Here is a 13179-nt window from a genome sequence, read left to right on the forward strand (position 1 = left end):
AATTTATAAACCCAATAATTGCTAAATCACATGAACATTTTAATCATCAGTTACATGAACATGCATTCAAACTGGTTATGTCACACCTTCAAGAATGGCCAAAAGAATAACAATCAGACACATTTTATAATTATTAACAAATCATGACAAGCCAGTGATGATATAATTTAAACAAGTAAACGTCAAACTATGTACACAGAAAAATGGCAACTATTTATTAGATCTTCCTACTTGAAAACAAACTCTACTCTGTGGCTTCTCTTTACAAAACCATCAATAACTTCATCATAGAAAGAGGACTGTAATCTAGTTTTTGCAACCAATCCTTTTTCAATCGACAACATAGCTAATGATGATAGCCTTTCCTGACCTTGAGTCGATCTGCAATATGTATTAATACGTCTCAGTGTTGAAAAAGAACGTTCTGCAGAGGAAGTAGTAGCAGAAATTGTTGCTACAAATTTGATGAGCTTGAAAATTTCTGGCATACCCATGTACAATTTATTAGTATGCATAAACTGCATTAAGTCTGAAATACTTTCCTCTTTAAAATCAGAAGATGAATACATCACACTTAATTCGGTTTTTAAGCAAACAATGTCGAAAAATGACCCATGGGTCTTTTCTAGGGCAGTAACATCACTTTCTTAAAACCTGTTTTCTGTGCTTCTCAAACAAATCACAATCCAACAGCGAGAAGAACACAAATTTCTTTATGCATTTAAAACACTCTCCTATTTGGACAAGTACATTGTCAATAATTTCATTGAACAGACGTTTGTATTTTGATTTTTCTGGTTCATCACTAATTCTTCGATTTTTAGAGCACGGCTGTCCTCCATAAACATCAATTTCAGTATCAACATGTCCAAACAAACTATCAAAGTCTTCATCTCTCATGGACTGGATATTTAAAAAGAGCTCCTCAATCTTCTTGCCACAGTAATGAATATCCAGACTTTTTGTTTGTAAAATACTGAACACAGTATCGGAGAATGAAAAAATCTTGGAGAACACTGCCAGCAGAAATCTAGTGTTGAACTTAAGTAAGGAGAACAAAAATCCTTGTGCTTTCAATATAGTGTCTTCATCCCAGTCGTCTGAAGTATCCTGTACATGTTGAAAGAATTTCACCAGCTTATCATAATATTCCTTCACAGTATTAATAAGACATGAAGCAAAATTCCATCTCGTTGGTACTACTGTTGGCAACTTCTTCTGAACAAAATTTCGAAGAGCAGCTGTTCTCTTTGTAGACTTTGAAAAAAAACCAGAGTCCTGACATTGGAAGAAAATTGTACATTCTTTGATTTTTGAAGCAGACTGCTGTAGTGTTAAATTCAATAGGTGGCTATAACAATGCACAAATGTTGCATATGGATACTGGTCCTGAAGTAATTTATTAAGCCCATTCACATGACCGGCTAAGACAGCAGCACCGTCATATGTTTTAGCCACAATCTTTTCCTCACAACTGAACTCTTTTAAAATAGCACGAACATGATTTAAGAGGGCTCCAGCAGTGCGATCTTTACTAACGTCAGCAAAACCAAGAAACCTCTCTTGAATTTCACCACTTTCATCTACAAAACGGAGTAAAGTAGAGAGTTGTGACTTATTAATAATATAGGATGTTTTGTCCAACATTATTGCCACAAAAGTTGCTTGTTTAAGCTCCTCGTTTATTCTTCTCACAATTACTGAACTTATTTCTGCTATTAAATCATTTTGGATTGCAGACAACGTCCCTCTAAAAATGGTGGAGTCTTTCAGATGAGCTGCCAGAAGAGGATCATATTCACTTATAATTTGTAGAAGTTTGATGTAATTCCCTCTGATTATGGAAGTTGCAGACTCGTCATGTCTGCAAAATGGTAGTTCCTGTTTTGCTAAAAAAACACACTGCATCAATCAGTCGTTTAAGTATGTTACGATTTTTCTTTACCTTTTCATTATGAAGTTGGTCACTGATGCGTTTCTGTTCATCCAGCTGGTGGTCGATCCTTGTACGCCCAAAGCTATTTAACTGCAAGAAACACTTCATATGGTTTGCAGATTTCTCATGTCTTGTAATGGACAGTATCAAGGTGTTCAAATTGTAAAAGCCACTTTTACACCATACACCGTTATCAGCAGAAAATAGTAAACACGGCGAGCAAAACAGTCTATTCAGTTTCTTGGACCCTGTCAACCAGTGCGTATTATTATCTTGAGATACAGAGAACATACGTACATATTCTCTTTTTTTCTCCCTGTGCTGTGTCTTTAAATCTGGCAGTGCCATACAGGGCCTGCCATTCTTAATAATGTCTGTTTTTTCTTTGATAGTCCTCTGAGAAAATGGATTTGATAACAAGCTGTCAATAATGCACGGTTCGGAACCCACTGCAGCACGTCAAATCATTCAGAATAGATGATCAGGAACTTACAGTACATTACTCACTGACACAACACACTAGATCTGTAGCTCTCAGACCAGAGCTTCCAACTACACATTACAAACGTGACAGCTTTCAACCGGCCTTGGAGAGAAGAAACCTGTGCACGCATACATTTCTTGATGTGTCGACAGTTCCGCTGAAGCTGAAGACATGAGCAAGCCTCGCTGGACTCGCCAAGATATATGTAACATGCGATTTGTATAATGCAGATCTATTACAGATACGGTACATATTGTAATTTTTTTAACTCGCCTGCTTTAGAAAAATATTGTGGTTGCACAGCAAGCGTAGCATGCTTGGAGAAATCGCCCCTGCTTATCATATAAAAATCATCTGAATGAAGTTCATTACATGTAAGTGGAAAAAGCCCAAAGAAAGCAGCACAATTTGTTCAACAATTTTCAACAAAAGAATAGCATTACAAAAATATTGCAAAGTTTGTGCTGGGTAGATTTGGGAGAAAGGAGAAGATGAGCTGCTCGACTACGTGGTATGTTCCAAGCTGTCAGTGGAGAGATGATGTGGAATGATATTAGTAGACAAATTTGAGTGATGTCTTTAAAAGTAGGAAAGATCACAGTATGGAGATAAAGTTGGAATTCAAGAGGACAAATAGGAGCAAATATTCATTTATAAGAAGGAGCGTTAGGAATTAGAATAATTTACCAAGGGAAATGTTTAGTAAATTTTCAAATTCTTTGCAGTTATTTAAGAAAATACTAGGTAAACAACAGATAAAGAATTTGCCACCTGGATGACTGCCACAAATGCGGATCAGTGTGATTGATTGATTTATTATATTTAATAATAACTTTATTTGAACTTTGCCTCCCACAAGGCCAACCCCTCGTCCACGTCGTGGGAGGTGGGCAACAGCATGAAGTAGGCCTGTAGGGGTGATGTACAGTGGGGACTGTGTGTGCCCCATGACCGCTACGGTAGCTGTGAAGGCCCTACAGGAACCCTGAGAAGTGACGGCTAACGGGGCTCTGGTGTAGACCTCAATGGCAGCAACGGCGGAGAAGGAGTCCCTTGGTATGGCGAAGCTAGCGGATGAGGCAACCCATCTTCTTGGGGATAAATAAAAAAGAAACCACTGCCTTGTGGTAAAGATGGATCTTTAAAGGCTAAGGGAGATAACCCCTACAGAAAAATCCTGCAGTCTAGCTCAGACAGGAGGCAGCCTCTCCACTGGACTTAGGGTGCTGTGGGCTAATAATTTGCACACCTGAATTAAACTTATTACAGAAACCAGACGAAATTTATGCCGGCTGGATTTTTAAGAGATAACTTTTGTAATGAAATACAGGACACAAATCGGATTCTGGAATGTGAAAACTATGTATGAAAGTGGCAGACTGAGAGAAGTAATGGCAGAAATAAAAAGGTATAAACTGGAGATACTTGGGTTGAGTGAAACAAGATGGACAGGCTATGGAGAGGTGAGGACAGAAGAGGGAGGTGTCTTCATTTACTCTGGAAGAGAAGAGAATGATCAGCATTCAAGTGGAGTGGGTGTCTTACTCACAAAGAAAGCAAAAAATAGCATAATGGAATGGACCCCTGTATCACACAGGACAATTACTGTACGAATAAGAACCAAAGTTAGACCTGTGACCATAATACAGTGTTATGCGCCAACAGAGGTAGCAGAAGAGGAAGAGAAGGAGGAGTTTTATGATAGGCTGGCATCAACACTGGCAGGGATAAAGAAGAAGGACATTGTGGTATTGATGGGAGATCTAAATGCAAAAATCGGTAATGAAAATGAAGGAAGAGAAATCATCACGGGTAGACACGGAACAGGAGAAGAAAATAATAATGGCCAGAGATTCATAGACCTATGCAGTAATTTTGGATTGGTTATAGGTGGATCATTGTTTCCACATAAGAACTGCCACAAAATCTCATGGGCGTCACCTGATCTCCGGACAGAAAACCAAATTGATCACTTGGCAATAAGTAAAAGATTGAGACATTCACTCTTGGATGTGAGAAATAATCATGGAGCAGATGTTGGGAGCAACCATCACCTTATGATTGCTGATATTAGATTGAAGGCGGCAGCACCAGTAAAACAGACTGCAGCACGAATGAAACATTTCAACTACGGGAAATTTGATACATTTGAAGAACAGGTTTGAAGCCCTCGCCGAACAACCAGATGAAGATATAAATACTAAATGGAACACAATCAAGGAACTCTTTCATGACACATGTGAAAAGATAGTGGGCTACAGAGAGTCAGGGAGGAAAGAATGGACATTGGATGACACCTGGGAATCAACCCAAAAGCGAAGGGAGTGAAAGGCACTTGTCAACTCCAGTAGAACAAGAAACCAGAAAGCAGTAGCAATGGAAAAATACAGGGAGGCCAATAAGGAGGTTAAGAAGAAAGTGAGGAGAGATGAACAAGTGTTTACAGACCAACTGGCAACATAAACAGAAGAATCAGCAAGAGTTGGCAACATCAAAGAAGTATATGCCATTACGAGAAAGCTTTCTAGGAGGAAATTTTCAGGGCAGAAACCAGTCAGAGATGCAAACGGAGTAGCCTTGACATCTGAGACACAACAACTCGAAAGATGGAGACATCACTTCATGGAAGTACTCAATAACCTTGGTGAGGAATCGAGAACTGAAGAAATTGAAAACATTTTGGAGGATCTAGACATCTCGGTAGAACCACCAACACGACAAGAGATTGCACAAGCAGTGAAACAAATGAAGAGTGGCAAAGCACCAGGTGTACATAACATTATCCCAGAAGCCCTAAAGGTAGATCCAGATTTAACAGTGGAAATCATGGAGCCACTTCTAACACTAATATGGAACGAAGAACACCTTCCTGAGGAGTGGAAGAAGGGTGTCCTCGTCAGGATACCAAAGAAGGGTGACCTTTCAGATTGCAATAACTGGAGGAGAATAACGTTGCTCTCATAAGGGTGAAAAGTGTTGTCAAGAGTCATACTGAACAGAATAAGCATAGCCGTTGACAGGAGACTACGTCAAGAACAGGCAGGTTTCAGAGAAGGTCGATCTACTGTGGATCAGATTAACACACTAAGGCTAATCATTGAACAATTTGCTGAGTATCAGACATCTCTGCATATACTTTTCATTGATTTTGAAAAGGCCTTCAACTCTGTCAACCAGAGGAAAATGTGGAAGGCTATGGAAAAGTTCGGAATTCCACAAAAGATAGTCCGTCTTACACAGGCAATGTATGATGGATATACTTGTCAAGTAGAACATGGAGGGAAGCTCTCTGAACCTTTTGCTGTAAAATCTGGAGTAAGACAAGGATGTCTACTGTCGCCAATCTTGTTTATCATGACAGTGGATTGTATGCTGAGAGAGGCAACGAATAGAAAGCGTGGCATTCAGTGGTGATTAAATAACCGATTGGAAGAACTGGATTATGAGAATGATCTCTGTCTTCTTGCAGAATGTTTTAAGGACATGGAAATCAAACTGAATGACTTAAAAATAGAAGCTAAAGAAGTAGGCTTAAATATTAATAACAAAAAGACTAAAGAAATGCGCATAAGCCATTGTAACAATTGTAGCTTGACTCTAGATGGAATGGATATAGAAAGGGTAGAGGAATTTTGCTACTTAGGAAGCATGGTAAGCCAGGATGGAGGTGCTTTTTAGAGATGTGGTGAGTCATATAAATAAAGCCAAAGGAGCTTTTGCACAGTTACGACCAATATGGAGATTCCCACACTTTTGTATAAAAACGAGCTGAGGATATTCAACTCAAATATTAAATCTGTGTTACTGTATGGAAGTGAGACCTGGAAACTGACCAAAGACATTACCACAAGGTTACAGGCTTTTATAAATCAGTGTTTGAGGTACATTATGAGAATATGATGGCCAAACACCATCTCAAACAAAGACCTTTGGGAGGCCACAAGTCAAAGTCCCATACAGGAACAGATAATGAGAAGAAAATGGAGATGGATTGGGCACACTCTGAGAAAACCACAAGAAGGTATCACAAGACAGGCATTGAGATGGAATCCACAAGGCAGTCGCAGGCAAGGCAGACCGAGGATTACCCGGAAGAGAACCACAGACGAGGAGATTGCTGGAGTTAACAGACATGGAGGGAGGTGAAAGCATTGGTGGCAGATAGAACAAGCTGGAGAAATTTCGTCGAGGCCCTATGTTCCACCTGGAATGAAAGGAAATAAGTCAAGTAAGTTATTTGAACTTTATACGCTCATCCAGGTGATAATTATTTGAGTTATGGGAAGTTGTAATCTGAATTTTCATAGTGATTTGATTAATCCTATGTGTATTCAAACTAGAGGTGCAAAGTCAGTGATCATGTCATCATCATCCACATTAAGGCTAGGGATTATCTTTTGAACAAACTAGATTTGTATTTTACCTCTATATTTTATTTTCCCCCATCTTCAACAAACCCAAACCCTTATTTGTATACTGGCCATGACCTGAGTTTGAGAGTTCTCATACAGGTTCAATGTATGTTCATCTATTAAAGGAACCAACCTCCTGTATTTACAGGCTACTATTAAAACAAGATAACACATATCAACAGAGCCCAGATTTTTAACCACCAATAGGTTATGATGCAAACTAATTTAAATCAGTAAGGCTTTCCTTCAGCCTGATGACAATTATGCAATGAGATTTGCATAAATATTAGGGATATAGACTGTTGTAACCCCTCAATTTTATGCAACGCCTCATTACAAAACCGTATAGTGGGCTAGGTGCCACTTGCTAATCGCCAAATAAGTTTGCATTCTGACCTATCAGTGCTTAATAATCTAGGCTCTACATATCAAATATTAGTTGGGATATGGAAACAGCTGAACAGAAAATTTAAGTACGTATGTATTCTTACTTTTCTCTTACTCTCTTCATAATTGCTGGTGGAATGGCATCCTTGTTGTAAGTCTTCAAACTTTCCAGGAATTTCATATCTGCCAGCAGTTTAAGTGATGGTCCCCAGAAATCCTCAACGATCCTTCCACTGCCTGATGGATCAGGTTTACGATCAGGTTTGATACCTTTCATCACACACACTGCTTCCATCACCTAAATTTGAAAAATTAGATCTAAAATGACACAGAAGGCAAACAAAATTCAGGTATAAAAGCTAATGCAGAGGGAAAGAGTATAACTTCAGATAAAAATGTATAACTATAGATGAAACGTAGTCCAGTGCTAGGAAGGACTGTAAAGAGAAGAAAAATGGAAATATAATTCAGAACTTCTGAATATGACTGAATTGTCTGAGATGTGCACTGGAATGTAGCAAACACTGCTGTATTTATGTGGATAATAAGGCATTCAATGTAGAATTAAAGGAAACATATTTTTTGGAAATATGGTTTAACAGAACAGTGCTGAATGTGAGATGAAAAGATCAGATCAAAAATGTTAAGTTATTATCATGCGTTAGAGGCTGTCATTTACACTAAGAGTATTTGAACTTAGAACAAGCCATGCTGTGTTTTGACAAAAATATATCTGATAGCTGGTGCCATCACAAAATAAGAGATATAAAATATGTGATGCGATGTTACTTAGCAACCGAGGAGGCTGTGTGAAGTACTGTATTGATGGACGGCCATGACTGAGAGACATGTAGGAGGCTCTGTATCTATGTTTGTGAAATTAAGAGAATAAATAATTTATACCAATTTAAGTTTCATTTATTGAAAAGTATATTTATGACCATTTGATTTTCCCAAAAGGAAATCTGACACTATTTTTTATATCAACGAGCACAACAGTCATCTGCCGAGTTCAGTGCACATATCTGTCCTAGCCTTGGATGCAAGGAAAGCTTGTTAGTGAGTGAGTTTACTAATGCATGCATGTTTGTTTATGATTCATATGTGTTATCTCGGTGCAAACAGGATTTCGAGAAAGATTCCCTCGTGAAGAGGTTACAGATGATCCTCGTATGCTAGGTTGGGCTCATCAGTTGGTACCTAGCACACCTACCAAGACGCTGGTATGCCATTTATATTGGTATTATAAATTTACTCTTTCGGGACATATTTCGGATTTCCTATGGGAATCAACATCTATATTATCTGATAGCCAAGCAGGCATCAATTTTGGTAAAGAGACAGTCTCTCATAGTGCATTGGCACTGTCGGTGGCTCCAAGTAGCCTATGCAGTGGCCTCCACGGTATGCCCTAGCCAGCATCTTGGTAGGTGTACTAGGTACCAACTGATGAGCCCAACCTACCACACGAGGGTGAAACGCTGGCAACCAGGAATGAGTTAGCTGGAAAATTTGTAATGTCCAATAATGGATCATTTATATTGGTATTACACTGCAGTATTCTTCATCAAGGTGACTGAAATACCCCTACTTAATTCCGAGGCAATCAGTCTTCCAGGCAGCTAATTATTATTACCGTCATCATTGTTGCTGAACTCTGTCAACAGACAGCAACAACTGTCATGCTTGCTAATAAGAAAAATACTCCATGGCTGGTTCTTAGTTTGGAAGCTTTTACTCCACAGAAGAAATTATGTTTAATTTTGTCATTAACAAAGTGCAGGTTGTGTGCAAGTTGATTCTCTAAAAACATGTTGCAGAAATATGCCAAACAATGGAATTTCATGATATAAATTCCCAAATATAATAACATGCCAAAAGTGTTGATTCCTGATGAGAGAAGAGTTTGGTACAGTTTGACTAGAAAAGGTAAGTTGATAGGTCATGTCTTGAGACCAACAGTACTTAGGAGAAGTGTTTGTGATAAGATAGTGACAGAGGCTAAGGCATGGGCACAGTAGTCATTGGCTGTAAGAGAGATCACAAAGATAGCGTAAGAAAGAGTGGGGCTGACTGTTTATATCTTACAGCTAGTTTAACAGGATCATGGGGACTTGTCAAATACCTGAAAGGAAATTAGTGCATTTACATGGTGTCACAGCAGTGGCCAGGGTAGACTTTTGTGGCTAGGTACTGGGTCACCTTCGCTACTGATCATGACATCAAGCATTTGAGAAGGTAGTAAGACTATTGCTAAGTATAAGTGCATTTAGATGGCACCACAGCCACTGGCCTCTGAAGCTACTTTTTTGTTGTCCTAGTCAGTAGCAGTATGTTGAGCAGTACTGGAGCAAGTCTTTCCTCTACTGGGGCTGATGTCCTTATCTGTGTGTGAATTTCAGTGATACTGCACTTGATATTCTCAAACAGTTCATCAAATGAATTCTTGGATGCCCTAAAACAACGAAAAATCTCTTTACCATCTTGCCAAAGATCTTCGAACAGAGTATAGTCCTTTTGATGACCTTTCAACCAATAAAGGATGAACTTGAGTTGTTGGGTCTTGTCTATACTCATTTTCACTGCAACATACAAAGCAACAACTGAATATGTCCAGAGATATTTTAAATTGCAATTATTTTATTATGCATGTAATATACTGAAAAGTTAGATGCTCAATAATAAAGCAACAGCATTTAAAAATCCTCACTCATTGACATATTTGCTTCAACTGAAGCAAACCTCATAGTGTGACTGACATATGCCAAACTAGTTGCTGTCATGAGTGACTGTAGTGGCCATCGGCTGTGGTGTGTGCTGGCCACAAAAGCCGGCTCTTATACGAGTATATAGACTTTTGACTCAAATACCAAATAGAAGTATAGTTATAAATATTTTTTATATCACCTATTTCAACTGAAAATTCAGAGCTTCAGCAAATGAAGTTTCCTAAGGTACGAAGGATAATGATAACTAGAATAATAAGAAAAAAATATTATTTAATAAAATTATTCCTTATATATTAACCTGTGATTTAACATGATTAGTTTTTATGACATTTTTAAAAATTTCAATCTCTCTCATCACTCCAATAAATTATCTAAGCTCACCAGTTTCACTATGTATGGAGGATTTTTCATAGCTTTGATGATGGTAATGTCTGCAGGTTTCAGAGTGTCAAGTGCTGATAAAGCAGCTTCAAGAGCAGGAACTGCTTCGGCCAAGTCACTCTCACAGTCATCTTTGATGGCTTGAGCTGCAGCAGCAGCTTCGTTAGCCAGTGCTTCATCAGCACCCACGATCTACAGAATAGAAATGAAAACATAAGAAATTTTTGTAGGCAGTAGAAGCAAGCATGCAAAGACATACTATTTTAAAATCTGGATTCCACTAAAACCATATCCTGCTCTAAATGCTGTACCTCTTCCTTCTCCTCACCACAAAGTTATCCAGCTCCTAAGCTGTATCTCTTTTTTTCTCTCACTACAATGTTATCCAACTCTTAAGCTGTACCTCTTTCTTCTTCCACACTACAAGGTTATCCAACTCCTTAGCTCTTCCTTCTCCTCACTACAAAGTTATCCAATGCCTAAGCTGTACCTCTTCACTCCTCTCACTACAATGTTATCCAATGCCTAAACTGTACCTCTTCCTTCTTCTCGCTACAAAGTTATCCACCTTCTAAGCTGTACGTCTTTGCTCCTCTTACTACAATGTTATCCAGCTCCTAAGATGTACCTCTTCACTCCTCTCACTACAATGTTATCCAGTTCCTAAGCTGTAGCTCTTTGCTCCTCTCACTACAATGTTATCCACCTCCTAAGCTGTACCTCTTTACTCCTCTCACTACAATGTTATCCAACTCCTAAGCTGTACCTGTTCCTTCTCCTCATTACAAAGTTATCCTCCTCCTAAGCTGTACCTCTTCGCTTTCTCTCACTACAATGTTATCCAACTCCTAAGCTGTACCTCTTCCTTCTCTAACTACAACATTATCTAACTCCTAACCCACATTCATTCATGTGTATTTTTGCCACGTCATCACTCCCATGTTAGATTTCATGTAACATATTGTTATTGGAATTATTTTTGTTTAAATGAGATGAACAAATGAGTGGAGCATTCCTAGGTGTAGTTTATTAATACACATAACAACTACGGTATATTTAAACATAACATTTGTTTACAGTAACATATTATATTACTACTATAACCCTAACTGCAAAGTCCTTAAAATTTATTTCTGTTTATTTGGTGTTAGGGAAAGTGTTACAGCACAACAGAAAATATTATGATTGGTTGATTCTTGCTATATGGTAGTGGATGTAGGTGTGATGGCTCTGAAATGATATCATGGTTATAAGGTTTGTTTGTTTGTTAGTTGTGGTGTTGAAAGCTTGTTTAATTTATCTGCTACTCACGTAGAGCAAGGGTACATGTTATTTTTCACATGTATACAGTACTACACATGGTAAGCTCCTATTTCTTCCATTTATTTTCTCCTGTAAACTGCAGTCATATATGTAACTTGTGCACTGCTGCCAACGTGACTATAACCTGAAGGAGTACAGTCGCTTATGGATGACCAACGGTTTCGATATCTCAGTGGTTTGAAATTGAAGACCTCGGTGCAAGAAGGGGGCAGCTCCACTTTGTACTGGTTTTCTGTTTTTTATTGACATACATGAAGAAAAATATTCTCTCTGTTTGTGTGGAAGAACGATACAGCTCCAACTAATATTCCATAAAATATCAAAGGAAAGGAGCTGTAACAGTCTGTGGTTCGGGGGAAGAATGGGACAGCTCCCAGGAGCTGTGCCAAACAGAGTTCACTGTCGGGCCACTACAAGTGCTCGAGGTGTCAACAGTGAAGTTCAAAGATGTGAAGGAGTTAGTTGAAAAATATGTTCCCCCAGATTGCTTGTGGTTTTACAATGAACTGATTCAAGAAGACAATGATGCTAAAAGTAACACGAGTGATGTAGAAGATGGGGATTATGATGACAAAAAGAAATCCTGTCACATAACGAAGAAAGTAACTTAGTTTACTATTATCAAAATACAACATTCTTTTTGTCATAAAACAAACATGTAACCTACTGTACTATTTCCAAAATATATGATTGTTTTTGTCACTATTCTCTCCTTTTTTACCACAAAAACCATTAAAAACACATGTATTTGGAGCAAAAACAGGACAACTCCAATACATACATGAATATTTAATCCGTATATTATATGAAGAATAAATTGTTTTTACAAAATATCATTGAATTCGGTTTTTAAGTGACAAAGTCTAAACTAATGCAAAATATAAAAATAAAATCTTTATAAATAAATATTTAAAACATTTTTCGTTGTTTCTGCAAAGTTTTGTAAAATGGAGCTGCCCCCTTCTTGCACCGAGGTCTTCAATTTAGATACAATGAGTGTTTGTATTGTATGTTGAAAGAATCTTCCCAGGCAAGACATAAAGAATAAAGTACATAGCTGTGACTGTAATGACTCGGCTCATTTGAAATGTACGAACTTAGAAGTAAGTGATACAAGTTCAAAACAATGGAAGTGTGGATGCTTCAGTGATGAACTACCCGATGACATGGTACAATTCAAAGGATTTAATGTGATGTTGATACTGATTGCCAAACTTTATCTCTTATCAAACATATGTATTTTCTGATTTACCATACTTTCCCTGCTTTTCTTTTTATATGCCAATTGATTTTCTAACTGGTGTCAATTTGAGACTAATTTCTTTTGTGCTGTACATACTAATTGTTAATTTCTTTAATTTTCCTGTATTGCCCTTCTTTTTTCTTTTAAATGTTAAGTCAAACATCGATCAAATACAAAACGGGATTTTTGTTCCTAAACATCAACAGTTGGTAGGACTGGCCCATCGTTAGGAGTGGGAAGAGCATGCTGTTAGATATTTCCTACCATTTCCTCAGTAACGATCA

The 13179-nt window shown here is 38.0% G+C and overlaps 1 protein-coding gene across 1 annotated transcript in view; it reads right to left on the minus strand.

Moving 5' to 3' along the window:
• The window catches only part of Dnah3 (dynein heavy chain 3, axonemal), a 912075-nt gene that overhangs the window by 197676 nt on the left and 701220 nt on the right, over nt 1-13179 (minus strand). The window contains exons 46-47 of the mRNA XM_068228454.1: nt 10330-10521; nt 7324-7517 (exon numbers count right to left, since the gene is read on the minus strand). Of these exons, the coding sequence (XP_068084555.1) occupies nt 7324-7517; nt 10330-10521 (386 nt within the window). The remainder of the gene's footprint in view (nt 1-7323; nt 7518-10329; nt 10522-13179) is intronic.

Source organism: Anabrus simplex, chromosome 6 (genome assembly GCF_040414725.1).
Source record: "Anabrus simplex isolate iqAnaSimp1 chromosome 6, ASM4041472v1, whole genome shotgun sequence".
NCBI lineage: Eukaryota > Metazoa > Arthropoda > Insecta > Orthoptera > Tettigoniidae > Anabrus > Anabrus simplex.